Here is a 20,530-nt window from a genome sequence, read left to right as displayed (position 1 = left end):
CGCTGACGTAAACGGGCGCGCGCGCGCGTGCGTGCGTGCGTTGCGCGGCGTCTGGCGCTGCTGGCCGGTTCCCGCCATCCGCCACCGCCGCCGCCCCCCTTCCCCCTCCCCCCGGGCCTCAACCTGCCCAGCGGCGCCGGGGACGCGCCGGGACGCAGGTACCGGGGCTCGCACCCCCTTCTCCCCCACCACCCCGCGCTTCCTACCCCACCCGCAACGCCCGGCCGGGTGCCCCCGCCCCCCCCCCGCCGCTGCGCGGCGCCTCCCCTCGCAGCGGCCCGGCCCAGGGCGGCCATGGAGCGGCGGGAGGGGCGGAGCGGCGGCGGCTGGACGCGGGCTGCGAGGGGGCACCGTGCTCGGCGGCGCCTCCCGGGCTGCGCGCGGGGGCTGTTTCATTCATTTATTCTAATTTTTATTTACAATACATCCTGCCATACCGAGCGGGAGCCCCCGGCGGTGCGGTGCGGTTTCTCCTAGCGCTGGGCCGGTGGCTTTGCCGGGCGGAGTGCCGAGGGGCAGCCGGCAGCACAGGGGAGCACCGCCGCCACGGGGACCCTCGCCAGGCCCCTCCGAGTGGCCGTGGCTCGCGTCCCGTCAGAAGCGAGCAGGTTTCCCCTCTTAGATTTCGTCCAAAACTTTGGTGTCCATCTCTTACCGGTTTTCCTCAGGTTTTTGATTGGATTTTTTTCCCCCTTGATTCTGCTGAAGTTTCTTTAAGGCTTAGCAATGTCTGGACTGGGTCTGCTTGCTTTTCAACAGTGAGGAATCAGCACGTTGCTGCCCGAGCTGGGAGAGATTTTATTAATCTGCGTTTCCTTAGCTGGTGTCTAGCTCACTTTCGCTGTATTTAAAAACAGCAGCCAAATGGTTCTACCAAAATTCTACAGGAGCTTTAAGCCACAGTTACATCTTTCTGTAGAGATTATTTGGCCTGCCTAGTTACAAATTTCTCCTTTTTAACAGGTGTTTAAGGTGGAGTACGTTTACTCTTGTTAGCTCTTTTCTGTGAGAAAGCATGGCTCTACTAAAGGTGCATGGACCTGTCCGGATGCGCAGCATGCAGACTGGGATTACAAAATGGAAAGAAGGGAGCTTTGAAATTGTGGAGAAGGACAACAAAGTGAGTCTAGTGGTTCACTACAATGTTGGAGGAATTCCAAAGACATTTCAGGTACACCAAATATTAAGGGTTTTGTTTGATCAGTGCATGGTTTGTGCTTCTTTGTGAACAGGTGTGCTCTTCAAGGCTATTAAGTGTCATGCAAACTTCCCTCTGTCACTGTTTCTTGTTCCTTGTTTCCTGAACACTTATCCCTTTGTATAACTCTCCTATAAATTATTCACATGTATCATTAAACGATCAGCCCTGGTCGGCATAGAGATACCACTGAATGGGAAGAACCAAAAAGCAGAGGAAAGTTACCAGGGTATACAGATGGTGGCTCAGGTGCTCAGATTTTTGGAACATGTAACCTTTCTGTCACTGTTACAGTTGCAGAATCTAGAGGTGAAGATTCTGAACACATTGTACTAGCAATTTTTCCCAGCTGAAGAGGAACGGTGTTAACTTGTATAGCCTTTTGCATAGGCTCTAGGTTTTAAATATGCCAGGCAACGTGGTCTCCTCACTGGGAGGCTGATGCAGATCACTGTTAAAGATTCTCTTGCAATATTCAGCCTTTCTTTCATTCTATAGCTCATTCTAGTTATCTTCCTAGTTTTTTTTGTGCAAAATGCCCTTAACTGAAAGAGTGCAAGGAGTGTTTTACTGTAAGAAACTTCTGATTTAAAAGTATGTAGAGCATGTAAGAGCACTTGCAAGGAAAAAAAATTGTATCCTGTTTAGCATCTTTGTAACAGCATAAACTTGATCTAAACATTGGCTTCTGCCTTTTTGTGCCACAGTTGTTTTTCATCAGTGGTGGTCACGAGACCTTTCTCTGAGCCATTTATTTCTCTGGATGGACTCAATGAAAAAACGTTCACTTTATTTTAGAAAGATGAGGTTTTGCCACCTTAGTGTGCTGAAAAGTCACAGCAAAGAATCTGGCGGCCTGTGTTGCCTTGGAGTCAAGGCATGGGAAAATCATGAGCTGTGGATAGTTCCTACCTCTGTTATTGTAGACTTGAAAAGAATCATTTGCTTCTCATGCATGATGCTGTTTGATTTAATCCAGCATTGGACCATGCTGCTTCATAAGAAGAGTAGTCTCTTCCCTGGGTGCTTGCTCTCAAGTGCTCTTTTCTGCCTGGACAAGTGTTAATGTGGTATGACAGTGACTCAAAAGGTGGTTGCATGGGGATGATGAGCCTATAGAACAGCTAACCATGGCCTAAAGGGGCAGGTTTTGCTCCTAGCCTTTCACATCTGCTGGCTCTGCCACTCACTAGCTCTCTGTGAGCTCAGTTGGAGGGTTTTCATGTGCATTAATTCAGGGAAAAGACAGAATGCGAGATCTGGTGGAGAGGGTGATAGGGCACCATGCAGCTAGGACTGCAGCAATGGAGGAAATGCCGCATCTTTAGATCAGTTATTTTTGTTTGGATGGTGGTTATCTCTCAGCAGGATCTGCTTTCTGGTCCTGTTCATTGTGAAGCAACAGAGACACCAGCACAAGAGCATTGGTGGGAGTGAGCAGCAGGCAGGGAGAGCTGCCTGGCCCTTCTGCTGCAGGATTGGGCTTGAGTGCAGTTTGTGTGAGCTGACCCCAGTCTGTCACAGTGCTCTTGTGTGCAACTTCAGGCATGACAAGTTCCTGATAATTTTGCTTTAGAAGTAGCATTCCCTGTTTCTTGACAAGTTGCTCTGGGAGAACTGTGGGTGATTTCTCCATTATTTTTTTTTTACTTCCCTATAATAGAACACTTGGATGGATCCAGGGTTATACTTCTTTCTGTGGTGACTGGTGCATCACCAAACTTCTTATATTGGATGATATGTTTTACTGATGTTTCAGAGCCTTGACTAAGTTGTCCTAGATGCTAGATATATATTAAGAAATATTTCATTTACTCCCACTTTGCAGGACTCTGTGACTCTGACTGGGTCATAACAGGTGCATGGAGAGTATGGATGGAGCTTTCTTATGGTAGTGGTTTGGGTTGAAATAGGTTGTTTTGCACCAAGATGGTGAAGTAACTGTAATATCTTTGCACTGGGCTCAGTGTTTTAAGAGAGGATGAAAAATCTGGAGTCCCCTTTTAAATTCTTAGGTCTTTGAAGATTTTTTAGATTATATTAAACAAAAAAAGCAACCAATCCCAGAACACAAGGATTGAGCACAAAGTATTTCAGAAGTGTAATTTTGCCAGCAAAATAAACCCTTAGTTTCCAATTAAGGTGTTTTTTCAGCCTCTCTTATAAACTGCTGTTGTGTCTAGGTTGGCTTTCCAAGAAGCTAAATATCTGCATGGAAAAGAAGAAATCTCACTGATGGACATGGAGTGCCTTTTACTATCTTAGTCTTTTATATCTTCTAGAGCAATGTATAGTGAAACTTTGGTGTTAGAGTGTAATTAGTGTTCGTGTCTATTAATTATTGTTATACTTAGATTGGTAGTGTGGCAGTATGCAGGTCAGGCCAACTTAGGAGAAAGACTCCAGTCTGATGGGCAGTATTTTACTCTGTCTTGTAGTGTCTGGTGACCATGGTTACAGTTTCCGATCTTGTATGAAGCACTCTGTGTACATATGTATATATACAGCATATATAGCAGTGTACTGGCACGGAGGTTATTGTGTATCTGGTGCCTGATCTTAGGCAAGGCTGAAGAAGTGGCAATAAAGTGAAAAATTCAGCAAAAAAGGACAAGGGAATTGAAAATGAAAGTATGCCTAGGTATCTATTGTCAAACTTCCATGCAGTCTGCAGGTGCAAGAGATTCTTTTGCTTCCTCTGCTTTAAGAGTTACCCTCAACCTGTGTGGATAGTAGAGCCTTTGCTGAACAGCCAGTTCTCATAGGTGACTTAGCATGAAATAACAGTTAAGTAATGGTGTAATAAAGTAGCAGCGGCATTGTTAGGGAGCACAAATTTTTAGTAAAATTATTCTTGTGCTTGACCGTAATATTGAAAGTTTTGATGCACTTGTTATAATGTTGCATTTAGACTAAGCACGCTTCTTATTGGCTTACTCTGTCAGCAAGTTTTTTAAGCAATGTCAAACCTGTCTTCCCTGAGAGCAAATTATAAAGTGAGTAGCAGGTTGTACTTAACATTTAAACTGTCCCCTTCTTAAATTGTTTCAGACTTGATGTGGAAGTTTCAGACAGTTAAATGGGACTGTATGAAGCTCTTCCTTTATGTTCAAAAATGTCACACTTGGTAGCAAAGCAAGTTTTAGAAAGCTTATCCAGGAATATAGAGCCTGTTGAGCTATAGTGATACTGTCCTTTCAGTTCTGTCTGCTTCCAAGATCACAGATTGCATTAATTCTGTGAGGTTTAATGTTTGGTCAGAGTGGAGCAAGAAGTAGTATTTTGGTGTGAGTGCCTCTTACCCTCTGTGTTTGAAGTGTTTTGTTTGAATTTCCAAGTATTTTGGCCTTTTTTAAAATGGATTTATGTTTATAGTAATTTTCTTGTTTTCAGCTAAGCCATAACATTAAAACTGTGACCTTACGACCAAATGGTAGAAAACTGTGCTGTCTGATGCTAACACTAAAGGATACCAGCTTCCTGACAATTGATAAGGTACCATTGAAAGACGCAAATGAAATGCGGATGTATTTGGATGCAGTTCATCAAGACAGAGTTCATACTGGTAAGTGCGATTGTAAATCATGTTAGTAACAGTTTGGAGAGGGGTTGATGCTGTATTTTCTTTTTTTCATCTTTAGCCATTTTGTCTTCCTTGTGTTACTGACTTTCTTTGCATTTGTGTAAATGCTTCTTTCTGGCCCAGAACCCCAATTTTTGTTATATACCCTTCTATTAATCTACCTTTGTCATGCTGAACAATAGAGATGATAAAAATAGAGATTAAACATGTAGAAACTGTTTATATTGTAAGTGTGCTGGTATTTGAAAAACTTGTCTGTTTATCACACATGCGTAGTCTTTTCTTTTTATTTTACCTCTTTATTTTGTCCTTTTTAAGGATAGGAACTCTTGCCAACCGAGTAAATGACCAATATAAGGGATATCCATAAACATATGCTTATGTTTGTGCACTCAGAATATTGCACTGCCTGTTGGCAGGAAATCTAGTGTCCCTTCCAAAATCAACTCAGTCCAGCTAAATATTATATTACAAAAAAGAATGATAATCAGTTAAATGACAATCAAATCAAATGTTGTGTGCTTTTCCCGTCAGCTGGGAAACCCTCTCAGGGATCTGGCAGCTTTGGAGGTGTGCTGGGCAGCAGGACCACACAGAAGGAAGCTAACAGGCAATTCTCTTATACAGAGAACCAGGTTTGTTTAATTGTTCAAATTTTCCTCTCCTTTAATTTTATTTCATTCACTTTCTCCTCTCATTCTCTTATTGTATGTTGTAATAGTACTGTAAATACTTAATTTGCATCCAAAGCCTTTGTAATGCCTTTGTAATCTAGAGGGCCTGGAATAGATGTATGCAACACTTGTTGGCAGTGATGTGTCTTGCTCATGAGGAGCCATATATTCTGTATGAATAAGAAAAATCAGCATCTGGCTGTGGAAGACAGAATATGTTCTTCACGCTGAGCTATCAGGCAAGTGAAGAAGAAGCAGAAACAGTGGGGAAAGTACATGATTAAGACTTGCTTCTCACTGAGTTCTGAATATCTCTTTGTTTATACTGAACACCTTACATGGCAACTGAACATGTTATAGTCAGCACAGATCTTAATGAGATTAGCAGACTTCAGCCAAATGTATATATTGAAAAGCTGCTGACCCAATTTTGTATCAGAATGAAGTTTGTGGCATTCTCAGATTTTTGTGTAAATTTTGCAGACTCTTCCCCAAAAGTGGTTTTCCTTCAAAATATTTTTGTTCTTCCTGCATAACATAGATTTCATGGTGTGTCTACTGGCTTTAATTTACTTTATCTCTGTGAATATAGGAGAACATTTTTGATGTTGTCCCAAAACAAATTATACATGTTGCTTAAAGGCAGTCTCACAGTAAAAAGTATAAGGTTTTGTATATAGTAGTCAGGTTAGACATGTTCAGTTTTTAGTCTAAAATTAGCCAACATTCCTTAGTTAACCAACTATTAGCTCTTTCCATTGCATTACGTGTGGTGCTTGCTTGGCCTAAGGCTGTCAGGACACTGTTGTAATTGTGTGGGTTTTAATACCCGGTTTGGTTTGGGTTTTTTTAATACCACCCAGTATTGATCTGGGGATAGTTAAGAATCATGCCTTGGGTTTTTAATGGCAAAGCTTGTAAAGGAGATTTTAAAGACTGAACTTCAACTGACTTAGCATTGGAAAATAAGAAGGAAAATTGGTTACTGCAGTAAAGTTTCATGTTTGACTTGCATCGATACAGTAAAAATTTTACCTATGTCTAATTATTGTTAAACTCTTTCAATGTATTACAAGTAGCATTTTTCTGCTTTTGGATGCTACACCGTAGTAAGTAAAGCGGTAGTGTAAATGCTAGGTTACACTAAAGATGGTCATGTTTTTCACTGGTTTGGATGTTTCCCTGCCCCCCTCCACTTGAATTTTGCAGACTCCTCCCAAAAGAGTGACCGTGGAAAGTAAGGAGGAAAATCCATTTCGCAAGGTGCTGGGTACCCCAGCGAGAGCATCTGTTAAGAATTCTGCTGGAACTGGAACACCTAGCAACAGGGTGAACATTTCAGCATCTCCTGCATCATCGACCCCTCACAGAACAGGCTTGTTGGAGAATCGGTAGGAGTGTTATCCTCTTATTTATGATATTGTTAAAATTTTGCTCTTTATAGAGCTGCAGGTGGAACTCGGTGCACCTAAAAGTAAGAAAGGAATATGTTTCTTCCTCTGGTTTTGCTGTTACTTTTAACAGGATGTTAATATGTGCTTTTCTAGCCTCTGGCTGGTACTAGCACTAGAGCTTTATGAACAACTTAAGAGTTGGGCAAACCAAATTCTTCTCTATATGCTATATTATAAAAGTGAAGATTGTGGAAGATAGGTGCAAAATGCACAGAAAGCATTGAGGAGTTCAGTTGGAAGAGGATCATTTACTAGCCATTCTGAAAGAGTGACCACTTCAAAAATTTTCTGTCATCAGTGAAAAGAGGAAAAGACCACAACCTCCTGGTTCAGAAATGAGTGAAGATTATCCCAAAGAGAATGATTCTTCAACGTAAGTAACCATTGTTTCTACTTTCTGATTTGAAATTCTTTGTTCATTTGTAAAGGTAATTTTTTCTGAAAAGAATGCTTGGGTGCTTCCTGTCTCAGCAACATGGTACAGGCTAACCAATAGTCAACTTGTGAACGCACTGAGCGCTTGAAATGGGGTTTGCATTCAGGATTAGTGAGAGAAATACAACCTGCTCTAGCAGTTGATTTGCAGGAACTGACACATGTAAATTTTGTCTTCTTCCTTTTGTCAGTTTAGTCAAGATTGCCACATATTCTATGTGTGTAGCTATAGGTACCTTCTTTATTGAACTTGCTTTGACCCTTTTCGAAACAAAATTCATAAAAGAAAATTGCCATTTGGAGAATGAGCTCCATGTGTTTGAAATCACATTTAAGCATAAGTAAGAAGGCTCATTTAAATGAATTGGTTAAACTTACCTGCAAATAAACTTTAACTGTTCCGCAGTCAAGTATTAAAGGTGGTAGGAGGGAAATGCTTCAAAAAAGTTGTAAATATCAAGCAGGAATATCCTCTATCTTCTATAACTGCACTGACTTCCACTCTTGTTTATCTGTAGGAATAATAAAGCCTTGAGTGATCCAGCATGGAAGTACTTGAACAGTAGCAGAGAGAAACAGTTGAATCTGAAGCAGGGAGAGGAAAATAGGTCATCAGGTAAAAAAATAAAAGTGAAGCCAAATAGTACCTGTGTTTGACCAGTACAATTTTACCCGTTTGATTTTAGTTTAGGAAGTTGCTGCAGAGGTGATTTTCCTCTTCTGCTTTCCCTGTACCACTAACTTCCTTGCTTCCTACAGAGCCATATATGAGATGCAAACAACTTGCCTTTGTTTTCAAAGCCTATCCTGCTCTAATGTGACCCTGACCTTTATACTTGTGTGCTGATGCCAGCCTTGTGCCAGCTTGTTTGAAAATTCAACAAGCAGCTTCAAACTTCGCTACAAGTTGCTCTTCCCCTTGGGAGGGGATGCCTATAAACACCTAAGGATTTCCTTTTTACTTGCTTTCTTGTTTATTTTTAAAACTGTTCTTTGCTGTTAATGCCCACATGAATTGTAGGCTGGGTTTTGTGCTGAAAATGTGTACTGTTTGCTTTTGTGTCTGTATCTCTTCCCCAGAACTTAGAGGGGGAACTATCTGGGGCCAGGATTTTTGTTCTGTTTTTAGCAAAGTTCTATTGGATACTGTTGTGTGACAGGTTTTACAGACAATACTGAAATATTGAAAATATGTACATAAGCTAGTAAGCAGCACTGTTCTTCAGTTTTACTAATAAATACTGAACCTCTTTCACCATAAAGGAGAATGTATTCAAGATCTTGTTATGGGGAATGTTGCTGATTGCAGTCTTTTTTTAGTGCAGCTCTGATGGCACAAACATGTTACTGGAGGAGCCAGTAGGGTGAATGTTTATCTCTGAATGAAAATCTGGTTTGCTCTTTAGAGTCACAGTTAGAATCTGTGAGTGTATACCTGCAAGTTCAGGTAACAGTATTGTGAACTTCCTTCATACATCTGCATTTCTGAACATTGCATGGCTCAAACCACTTCAGGCTGGGATAGAAGCAAATGTTTATTCATTATCCGAACTAAATTATACTGTGATTCACTGTAATAGGTGGGGGTTTTTACTCTTGGGAGTATGGGATTTTTTTATGTGGCACCATCTGAGGCATTAGAGTCTCAGGATTTGACACAATGATATCAGAACAATGCAACAGTCATATTTTGTCCTAAGCATATAGTAGTTGACTGGGGAATTTGGAGTGGGAAGAAAATGTTTTCGTTTTTGCATATTTACCTTGAACTTTGAGAGCACTGTATTGGAAATCATTTGTGAGTTTTCTGTTACATATATCTTGTATATTTGAACAAGAGGTAGGTATTTATTGTCTTTCAGATAGTTTAAGACCATTCAATAATTTTTTAATATTTTCTATTGCAGTTTGAATTTGAGGGAAATTATGGTATTCAATTCAATTAAAATTCCCAGCATGTCTTTATTTACAGATATTTGCATTAGTACCTCCAAGTATGTGTGTTAGTACTTTCCCAACCAATTCTGGAAAACACTATTTGAGGATTTTTAAACCTTTTGACTAAATACTTTTAACCCAGTTGTATACTATATAAATAGCTGAGTTACCTGGAACAAAATGACCTGCCTCTCTTTCTGTTTTTCAAGGTATTTTACCACTGCAGTCATCATCCTTTTATGGTAGTCGGTCCTCATCAAAAGAGTACTCCACTGGTAGTTCCACCCTGGACAGGTAGGACAACTGTAAAAGACAATTCTTTCCCAGGAATTAGGTTCTTCAGTTTCATGTGTGTTTATCATGTGGTGTATAGCTTTTAGGGATAAAATGTGTGTGTGTATACATATAGATATATATTTCCCCCCCCACCCCCCGGAGTACAATCTAGGTATTCAGCGTGGCTACAAGCTCCAGTTACTGCTTGCAATAGATAGACTTTCTAAAATCACTCAAGTATAGTCATTGTGAATGACTGATCCAGATGATATATAAACTCTAGATGGTTCAAATTCTAGATAAACTCCAGAATTTTAGACTGAATCCTTACTTTGTTTTTCCCAAGTAGATAAATGGCCTGAAACTATAGTAATACTGAATCTTGCTGAGGTTGGGATTCTTCTGTGTTAGTGCTGTGCAATCAAACTGCCGGTCTCTGCCCTAGATAGATGAGATACAAGATAAAGGAAGAAAAGAAGCATTGTCCATGCTTTACACGTGAGGAACTGAGGTCCATAGTGATTAGGTTATAAAACCAAAAGGCTGAAAACAAAGAGTCTGGCCCAGATGTGAATTTTAAGCATATCTTAGGAGTGGTGATCTCATGCTACACAGTTTTTCTTCCTATTGTCATACAGTGTGGGGAATTAAGTATCTTAAAGACAAAAGGCTTGGTTACACTGCATGCACACCTGTGGATGTAAGAGAATTTAACCAAAATATTTAAGTGCTCTGCAAAGAAGCTCTCTCTCTCACACCTCTTTGGTATTATAATACATGCCAGTTACCTTGTGTGACTTTACCAGCCCTTGTCTTCTATAGTTACACATTGCAGTGTCATGGACTACATTTATTTAAGGAAGAGCATTAGATATCTTACCCTTGTTATCCTTTTGTGGTTTTAGGTCTAGTGTATCCAGCCAGACCCCTTCAGCCAAAAGAACCCTGGGATTTCTTTCTCAGCCTGCTCCTCTTTCTGTTAAAAAAATGAGATCTAATCAAGATTACACAGGGTGGAACAAGCCCCGAGTTCCCCTTTCCACCCATCCTCAACAACAATTACAAGGGTAAATTTAATTTTCTTTATCTAGCACACACACTTTGATCATCAGAACATGCACATTCTTGTTATAATTATTTAAGGAGAAAAAAAAATCTGAAATTAATGAACACTGAGACAGGGAACACTTTTCCTGTTTTGGAAAATACATATTCTTAAATTAACTTCCTGAGAATTTGAGATATATAATAATGTCAGGTAACTCATGCTCCTTTCATACACTTCCATGATTCATTTCTCTATCTTGTGTATATACATACATTTTTTAAAATTTTGATTGTAGAAACTCATGGGTGCTGTCCTGAGAAATGCTGCCTCCTGTGAGTTTTCAGATTAGTCTGAAGGGCAGAAGGACAGTTCCAATAAGAAACTGCGGGGAACAGCTGGGGACAATGTCTGTGTTATGTGTCTATGTTTAACACTGGCATGTTTACACATTGACATACACACCATGTTCAATCTTCTTCTTTTCAGATTTTCAAACTTGGGAAACACCTGCTACATGAATGCCATTCTACAGTCCTTGTTTTCAATTCAGTCTTTTGCTAATGATTTGCTCAAGCAGGGTATCCCATGGAAAAAAATTCCAATCAATGCACTTATCAGGTAAAATTCACTTTCTGGGAAGGATATTTTCTCTTTCATTACTGAGAAACTAGTTTTGTAGTACTGAAGCAGCTTTGCAGAGGGTGATTTGCATGTGTAGATAATAAATCTTAGAGCACTCTGGAGTTTTACTTTAGAAATTGGAAGTAGGCTCTTAAAAATTGCAATGCCGAGTTACAGGCAGTGTTTTATATCTTCTGCTGTATTTCTAGTACTTCTAGCAGATTGAAATGGTTCAGAAGAAAATGCAAGAAACTGCAAGAGAAATAATGCAGAATTACTTCTTTTTAAAACATTACCAGCTAGGGTTTAAGCTGGTCACTAACTTCACCTGATATGCAAGGGCCTGTGCCTTTTTGGAAAATATCCTTTGTCTAGTAGCTGTGGAGGGTGTTCAAGTTCTGCATAGTTAGTCTTTTTCTAAATTCAGCTGAACTCAGTTCAGTCAAACCTCATGTCAGGAAACTCCAGAGATTTCTCTAGTATGTAAAACACTTTTTCTTTGAAATTTTGAATTCCTGTGCCATTCAGATTCCATTGTATCTCTCCCAGAAGGACTAACTGCTGTTTGTTCTATGTACTGCACTCTGTGCCATTTGGGATTTTTATTATATGTGCTTCTGTGTCCCTTGTTTCTTTTCACTCACTAAACAAGGTTCAGGATAATTAGAACCATTTCAGTTTCCGTGTCATAGTGTGTTATATCTTTTTGGGGTCATTTCTATTTTTGCTGTGTCTTCTTGAAGTCTTCCTACACTACTCGGGATCAGAGGTTGTTCCATGTGCCTCTTGAAACATCCTTTACCTAATTTTTGTAGAAAGACCTCTGAAGCTTGTATCCTGTACACCTAAATGGTAAACTGTGTGGGTAGAGCTTGTGCCCTAGTACCTTTGATGGAGAGCTGTGTGTGATCCTGTGCCTTAGTAGAAGTCAGAGTTGATACTCAGTAGCATCTACTTTGGCTTCTATTGGTTTGATCTAACATGGTGAATGTTTTTCTGGTTGAAAAGCCATTGCCTATGGACTGCTTTGTGGTGAAAAAGGAGTGTTTCCTGACATGCTTCACTGAGCAGTTGTAGAGGGTTAGGAGGGCACACACTGTTACTGTGGCTCAGCAGAATAGCAGAAACTTCTTGAGTCTCAGTAAAGTGTTAGCTTGTTGATTTGGGGTGGGAGGGGAATTGCATAGGTCTTTTCTGTGGGTTTTTTTTTGTGTGTCTGTGTGTCTTGGAACATGACATCTTCCCATCGCCTGCCAGGCATATACTATGACCAAAACTGTTGTGCTTGGAATATATTAGGCATGTATTTCCTGTGAAATTGTCAAGCAGTTGTAAAAGATCACTAAATCACAGTAACGGATAGGCACAGGTAAAGTAATTTTCAACAGTTAAGTTGCCAGTAACACTACATGTAGCTTGAACCAGGGAACTCCTCATGACTCTTCTTGTTACAGCTTTTTTCTACTCTGTTCTAATGTTTTACTGCCAAAAGAAGTAAGGCTTGAAACTGACTGAAAGTCTAAAAAGTAAGAAAAAAAAAACACAAAAAAACCCCAAAAAAACCAAAAAAAAACCCCCAACAAACCCAACATAGAAACCAGTCTGGCCACACAAGTTGAGTTTAATGATTTTGTATTGCTTATTTTGGTGCCTTGTGATTTCATGTCTCCTATCAATACAAATGGTTTCAAAAAGCATTGTGGTTTTTGTTAATTTTTTTTCTCATAAAAGATATAGCAGAAATAAGTTTATAGAATTTTATAAGGCTCTTCTTTTTACCTTCAAAGATTGTGGAATTTTTTGGTTCATTTGGGTCCTGTTCCAATGATGGCCTTAAATGAGATTTCGAAGTACTTGAAATGGAAAAGGTTAATTATATATGAGATATTTTTATATAGAACCCCTAAACCACTTATCACAGGAGAAAAGCTTTTAGAGACTCTTAAAATGAGGTATCAGGAGTTTTGTTTTGTTTCTCTAAAGTCCTGGATAGTCAATCAGTGTTTCATTACAGACGCTTTGCCCATCTGCTTGCTAAAAAGGATGTCTGCAGCCCTGAGGTTAAGAAAGAGCTGCTCAAGAAGGTGAAAAGTGCCATTTCAGCTACTGCAGAGAGATTTTCTGGGTACATGCAGAATGTAAGTACCATATTGTCTAGAAATAGTTATGTGTAATTTGTTCAGTATTTGGACTGCATTTGAATGATGATTACCTGCTGTTTGTTAGAGCAGAACTGCCTCAGTATTGCAGTGAACTAAAACATAATTTCCCCAGTCTGTGTGTGTTTGAAAGATACTGAATGAAGTTGTACAATATCACTTTTGAGTTTACCCCCTTTCTAGGATGCACATGAGTTCTTGAGCCAGTGTCTGGATCAGCTGAAGGAAGACATGGAAAAGTTAAACAAAACTTGGAAGAGTGAGCCAGTCCCTAACGAGGATAACTCACCTGGACGGGCTTCTGATGATCTCTCAGCCACCAAAGTTTATACATGTCCAGTTGTCAGTAACTTAGAGTTTGAGGTTCAGCATTCTATCATTTGCAAAATGTAAGTATGCTTGAGAGCTTTTTCTCATACTTACCTTAAAAGACTGGGAAGTGTTTCCATGTTACAAAACTTCTGCAGGTTATAACTAGAACTTAGAGCTGTGTTTTTTCCAAAGCTAGATATTTAGAAAATATTCTGTGGTCTAGAAATGCTGTAAACCTTACACCACACTACCTGCTGCTACAGGCCTTCTTTAAACAGTGTCATACCATCTAGTTCTTCATTATGTATCCAGTGGAAAGCCTCTGTGCTTTGCTTTTTGTGTACCAGTTGTACGAGAATAGAGAGAAAAGGGGCGTTCAGCCAAATAATGTTTTCTTTCAAAAAAATTGGAACCCATGTTTTTAATTTGTTGTTTCTAAGGGTTTCCAGGCAATGGCATTTTCTTCTGTCTCTCTAGGTTATTGCAAAAAAAGATGTAAACCGGTATGTGTGGGCATTCATTGTGTATGACCTGTGCATAGATTCCCCTATGGGATGCTTGCAATTCCACGGAGTTTTCTTGAACACAGATAATTGGGAATATTACTTTGTGTGTACTGCACAGGTTCCCTAAAATAATTAAATGTACATTCCGTGCAGGTAATAATTATTGAAGACAAATGACTTGTAGGGTTTCCCCCCACCCCAAAAGCACAAGAAATTTGAGATTATTTTTTTTTTTTTTAAGATTAAGTCTACTATTTTGTTTCTAAAAACTGTTTGAAAGTATTTCTAGGCTTTCCTTTCTTCTGGGCTGGGCTGACTTCTTTTTTTCTAAGAATGCTGAATGAAGAAGGTGTGTTCAGCCACATGGCAGTCACTTTGATTTCCTTTATACTTGATCACTTGCCTATCCAAAGCAGTCCGTGGGTTTTTGTCCTCACCCTTACACAAATGTTTCTTTCAACTTCTAAAGCATCAAAGTGAAACCCCAAAGTTCAGCTTTGTCATAAGCATCAAACAGTTTCTTTTTTATGAGTAAAAATAGACGGATCAAGAGTCATACATTTACTGGGAAGTTACTTTAGCCTAAAAAATGTAAGTTGTCATTAATTTCAAATATTTTTTTCATCAGACTTACGTAAGCATGTTTCCTTCTTAGGTGTGGTGAAACAGTCACTAAACGAGAACAGTTTAATGACCTCTCCATTGATCTTCCTCGAAGAAAGAAATTGCTTCCTTCCCGATCGATCCAGGATTCCCTTGACCTCTTTTTTCGGGTACATAGTTTTGGAGGGTTTTTTTATTCACTGTAGAGTTATGTGTAGGTTATGTACCCTACGGAAATTTTGATTGTATGGCTGATTAGTAGATTGTATGACAGGGGTTGCCGGCATGTGAAATAATAAACTTTGCGCTTTTTTTAGGTATATACCTTAACAGTATACAGAAGTTTTTATTGTAAAATGCTGTGCAGAAATTAATGATCTTTACAATACTGCTGTGAGATAGGTAAACTTCCCCATTTTGTGGTGGAAGAGTTGAGGCATAAATAAATACACGGGAGAGAAGGGAGGCTGTCAAATTGAGACAGTTGCTCAGGAATTGCTACTTCCTCTTCTGGGTTAGGATGCTTCAACAGCTTATGTATTGGCCTAAATTAGCAGGGAGGGAAAAGGTCATGCAGATGCAGTAATTTAAAAAATAATTTTTATATGTGAGTGCTCATCTTGCAAGTAGAGCTTCAAGGTGAGGTTTCTGAAAGCTGAAGATGAGCCTTACACCTGTGAATTAGTGTAGTATTTTGTTGTATCTTGGGACAGACCTGTGTGTTTTCTCCATTTACAGATGGTGTTTTCAACAGGTAGAGTAATTGACGTGCTTATTCTTCTAAAAGCTGGTGGACGTCTTATGATTTTAAAAGATTCTTAAAATTATAGTGGTGTCACTTGACCTCATTTTAAAAAAAATGGGCTGTAGAAATGCTTGATGGATGAGTCATGTAACTTAATCACAGTGATGCTTCCCCTTTTGCTGTCTGTTCAAAACTCTACTCTGGTGTAACACATCCTTGACAAGTTTAGATGAGGATAACTTTTCAGGAACAAAGCTGAGGTTTTGAACAAGGGAGAGAAAACTTTATGGCAAATTATCCTCCACCAATGATTATTAGGAAAAAAAACAACAAACCAACCCTGTGTGTGGAAGAGAAAACTATAAACCTTGTAAGACAGTTCCCTCTCTCTGGAAGCTAATATGTCTCAACTGTAGCTAATTCACTGGTCTGCAATAGACTTGCAGGAAAAATTCCACCTGTATTAGTGGATATGTTGTCAAATTGTAAGTTCTGCTACCTGTTCTCTTACTAGATGCCTTCTTGTCAGGTCATGTTGAAGGTGATTCTAATTTTAAGTGTAACTGCTGTTTTGCAGAGCTTCTGTGACAGCAAAAGCGATGTGCGTTCTGTTGAGATCTGTTTGATGTGTCTTTTCCTCCACTAGTCATTTTTCTGTTGTCTTAAACAGGCAGAGGAGATCGAGTATTCCTGTGAGAAGTGCAATGGAAAGTCTGCTGTTGTCACACACAAGTTCAACAAGCTTCCCAGGTAAACGCTGACATGTGTTCGTCTCTTCCCTTGAAAGCACACATTACAAAAGTGCAAGCAGAAGTCACTTGAAGAGTAAAGCTGGGAGGATGGGTAGGACAGCATGTACGGTGGTGTGGAGGTTCGACCCTGGCTGGACACCAGGTGCCCACCAGAGTCGCTCTATCGCTCCCCTCCTCAACTGGGCAGGGGAGAGAAAATACAATGAAAAGCCTGTTGGTCAAGATGGGGACAGGGAGATCACTCACCAATTACTGTCAAGGGCAAAACAGACTTGACTTCAGGAAATTAGTTCAAGTTCAAATCAGAGTAGGATAATAAGAAAAGCCAAATCTTAAAAACATCTTCCCTCCACTCCTCCCTTCTTCCTGGGCACAACTCTACCTCCTCCCCATCAGCAGTGCAGGGGAATGGGGAATAGGGGTTGTGGTCAGTTCATCACACCTTGTCTCTTCCACTTCTTCCTCCTCAGGGGGTGGACTTCTCCCACTCTTCCCCTGCTCCAGTAAGGTTCCTCGCACAGGAGGCAATCCTCCATGAACTTCTCCAACATGAATCCTTCCTGCAGGCTACAGTTCTTCATGAACTGCTTCAGCATGGGTCCCTTCCATGCAGTGCAGTCCCTCAGGAGCAGGCTGCTTCAGTATGAGTCCTCCACAGGGTCACAAGTCCTGCCAGCAAACCTGCTCCACCCTGAGCTTCCCACGGGGTCACAGCCTTCTTTGGGCATCCATCTGCTCTGGCATGGGGCCCTCCCCAGGCTGCAGGTGGGGATCTGCTCCTCGATTAACCTCCATGGGCTGCAGGGGCACAACCTGCCTCGCTGTCGTCTTCACCACAGGCTGCAGGGGAATCTGCTCCACCACCTGGAGCACCTCCTCCCCCACCTTCTTCACTGATGTTAGTGTTTGCAGAGTTGTTGTTCTTGTGTATTCTCTCTCCTCTCTTCTGCTGCAATTTGTTGCGCAGGTGCTTTATTCACCTTCTTAACTGTGTTATCACAGAGGTGCTACCACTGTTGCTGATTGGATCAGCCTTGGCCAGCAACAGGTCAGTCTTGGAGCTGGCTGGCATTGGCTCCACTGGACACAGGGGAAGCTTCTGGCAGCTTCTCACAGAAGCCAGCCCTGTAGCTCCACCACTACCAAAACCTTGCCACGCAAACCCGATAGAGGTGGTCAGCATGTGAGAAAGATGCACATGCAGACAGTAGTCTTCTTGCTGTTCTTGAGTTTCCCTCTAAAGAAGCTTCTCTTTGGCACCCTCTGCAACACTTTTTTCTTCTTCCCTGTTGGTACACAAGGAGGGCTGAGTTTTCCCCTTTTCATGGGGTTCCTGCGATCTGAAGGAAACAGAAACAGTAAATATATTCTGGAAGTTAATATTTTGTGCTCAGCTGACGTGATGGGCGGGACTGCGCTGGAGGCATTAGTGCCAGAAGTTGTATAGAGGGTTTTACTCTGATCAGTTAATTCTTCCCATGTAGATTTCTCTGTTTCACCCTGTTTTCTCTCTCAGTAAGCATGGCACTTTGAGGAAGACGGCAGACACTTTGAGGGTTAATGGCATGCTTGATAGTTTCTGACCTCGTGGTTGGGTTTAGTTCATTATTTAGAGAGGAAGTGCTTCCCATTTTCTCATGGGACGTAAAGCTAAAAGTCTGTTGGATGACTTTACCTGGTCTATGTCCTTGTCCCAGGTGTACTTATACTGAACCCAGTAACTTGATAGTTAGTTTGCATTTTGCTTGGATAGTGTATTTGTGCTAGCTCTGCAAAATTCTTGTCAAAGTTTTTGAATATTATTACAATATAAGTGATGATACAGCTGCATGATCAAAATAGGGAGCACAAAATGCAGCGTAAGGGAGAAGACTCAGTATAAGGAGGCCTTTTCAGGCTTTTTATACTGTTGTGATCAAAAGCTCTTTCAAAGAAAAAGTGTCGTGACAGATAAACCAAATACACATCTTGCATTGGGCACAATTGCTCCTCCGTTATGGACATCTGTGTGATCCCTCCATCAGTGTCATGAATATCTGGGACTAATATACTAGCATTCTGGCCTGTAATGGTATTTTGATTGTTTCCTGCGTCTCACTGCATAATAAAAACAACAAATTTGCTAAGAGCTGCTTGCTTATGCTTGACTGAAGAGCAAGATGATGTGGATCAAAGCAGGAATGCTCTTGAGTCGGCAGAATTTGCACTCTGCACCTGGAACAAATTTGAATGATGGACAGGAGAGTAATTAGCTGTCTCTTGCCAGGTAAGAGATGGATAGTGTTTCCCTACCACCCTGAAGTAATAATCTGTTTTAGAGTTAGGTGAATGCATTTTGTAAGCAGGGCTACTTGGATTCGGAATAGGTTTTCTCTGACTTCTGTCTTGAGATTAACATTTGTCCTTCTGTCATCTCTCCCAGGGTCCTGATTCTTCATCTGAAACGATACAGCTTCAATGTAGCATTGTCTCTCAATCATAAAGTCGGGCAGCAGGTGGTTATTCCAAGATATTTAACCCTGCTTTCACACTGCACAGAAAACACTAGGCCGCCGCTGATGCTGGGATGGAGCATCCATTCTGCAGTGTAAGTAAACAACTTGTGGTTGATTCACGCCATGTTAAGCACATATGCCACAAGGTAGGCAGTTGTCAGATCTTTTCCAGAAGACACCTGGGCAAGGAAACATTAAAATTATGCAGCTTCATATGTGCACTGCTACTTTGTAATGATGCCATCATGAGAACATGTGTGGAAAGGAAGCATGATAGAAACAGTAGAAAGAGTTGGTGGGGCATTATCTATGTAATATTTGGTCAGATAATATTCTTCTCTGTCTTCGAAAACAACTTTCTGTCCTTGTTAAGAGTTTGTTTTGTCCTAAAATTTATGCCTCGATCCAAAATAATCTAGATTACTTTTCACAGCACAGTTAATTCTGCTTAGGACATGTAAATCCTACCTTTTTTTGCTAATTTCCTCTCATACCTCCTGTGCTATCATTCATTTTTTACTGTCTTTCCTGTGCCACTGTAGTATCTGAGCACTACACATGCAAAAATACTATATCCTTTTCCCTGTGACAGTTATTTCTGTACAGCTGCTTGTCCTGAGACACAGAGATTAAATGTGCCACTTGTTACATAGGAAGTCTGTGGCAGAATAAAGAAAAGAAACCCTCAGGCCTCTTGTGGTCCCTACCTAACCATGGTAGCCGTTGTGAGTTAGGACACATCTGGTGTATGTGTTCAGTCATGTGGCATATGTTTTGTGCTGAATGTTTGGTGGCATTTGAGATTTACATGGATGTTTTCCAAGAGTTTGCTTTAACAATAGAAATCTTAAACACAACAAACAGCTTAAGCTAACCAGAGCACAAATACTTGAAAATATGTTTGAAATAGCTTTTCAATGGCTTCTTTAGTCATTGAAACCATTCTGATTGACCAGAGATTGGAAGGGTAACTGGGCTGGAGAGAAGCAGCCCTGGTTTGAGAGGAAGATTAGAAAAAGATTTCTGCATTAGCAGCCATCTGGTGGATAGATACATAGTGATGGAGGAGCCCATGAAAGGATTAAATGGAGCAGGAAGTTGTTTTGAAGAACGTAGGTAAGGGAGGAGAAACAGACATGGGACATTCCAGAAAACCAGCTGATCCAGATAGTAGCAGGAGACTGCGGTTTGGGAGCAGGAACTTAAGTGCTGGTGGGAATAAAAAAATAAAGGAATGGGCTGTCTTGAGATGGGAGCCCAAAGCCTTTAATTTGTGAGCTTGTCCCTAAGGGTGCATCACTAAGTGAATCAAGTTAAAAGTATTATATATGGTTTTGAACAACTGTTGTAATTTTATAGTGTGATGGATTTATTACTCTAAATCTAAGCAGTTAGCAGGTACATGCTGATACTCTACTTGTTTCTTTGGTGGTGGATTTGCATGCATAGCAGACAAGTAAACATTTTTTTAAGGACTGTAACTGCTGCAATAAATACTTTGCTTTTTTAATAGTTCCCGTCCATTGAAAGCCTCCCAAATGGTGAATTCCTGTGCTATAAGCACTTCCACGCCTTGTAGGTGAGTTATAGCTCTGAAATGCCCATGGCCTGGAGTTTCATGGGATAATTTTTAATGCATTTTAAAATTTTCAAATTTTTTTCTTTAATCATTCCACTTTTGCTATTTGTTTTCTTTTCTTCCTATTTTTTATATTGTAGTAAATTATTTCA

General features: G+C 40.5%; 1 protein-coding gene across 3 annotated transcripts in view; it reads left to right on the top strand.

Annotated features, from left to right (window-relative positions):
* Positions 1-25: 25 nt before the first annotated feature.
* USP37 (ubiquitin specific peptidase 37) overlaps positions 26-20,530 on the top strand; it is a 38,561-nt gene continuing 18,056 nt past the window's right edge. The window contains exons 1-16 of one of the 3 annotated variants that reach the window (XM_037397419.1): positions 26-158; positions 964-1,120; positions 4,592-4,763; positions 5,316-5,416; positions 6,665-6,846; positions 7,208-7,282; positions 7,863-7,960; positions 9,492-9,576; positions 10,464-10,625; positions 11,093-11,224; positions 13,242-13,365; positions 13,570-13,775; positions 14,860-14,977; positions 16,223-16,302; positions 18,727-18,891; positions 20,313-20,378. In XM_037397419.1, coding sequence (XP_037253316.1) covers positions 1,016-1,120; positions 4,592-4,763; positions 5,316-5,416; positions 6,665-6,846; positions 7,208-7,282; positions 7,863-7,960; positions 9,492-9,576; positions 10,464-10,625; positions 11,093-11,224; positions 13,242-13,365; positions 13,570-13,775; positions 14,860-14,977; positions 16,223-16,302; positions 18,727-18,891; positions 20,313-20,378 — 1,871 coding nt within the window. In that variant the 5' untranslated portion in view covers positions 26-158; positions 964-1,015. Of the gene's footprint in view, positions 159-963; positions 1,172-4,591; positions 4,764-5,315; positions 5,417-6,664; positions 6,847-7,207; positions 7,283-7,862; positions 7,961-9,491; positions 9,577-10,463; positions 10,626-11,092; positions 11,225-13,241; positions 13,366-13,569; positions 13,776-14,859; positions 14,978-16,222; positions 16,303-18,726; positions 18,892-20,312; positions 20,379-20,530 lie in introns of all 3 variants that reach the window. The other 2 variants (XM_037397418.1, XM_037397420.1) reach the window with 2 other exon arrangements.

The sequence above is a fragment of the Falco rusticolus genome, chromosome 8 (assembly GCF_015220075.1).
Source record: "Falco rusticolus isolate bFalRus1 chromosome 8, bFalRus1.pri, whole genome shotgun sequence".
Taxonomy (NCBI): Eukaryota; Metazoa; Chordata; class Aves; order Falconiformes; family Falconidae; genus Falco; species Falco rusticolus.
This window is presented reverse-complemented; position numbering and strand designations above follow the sequence as displayed.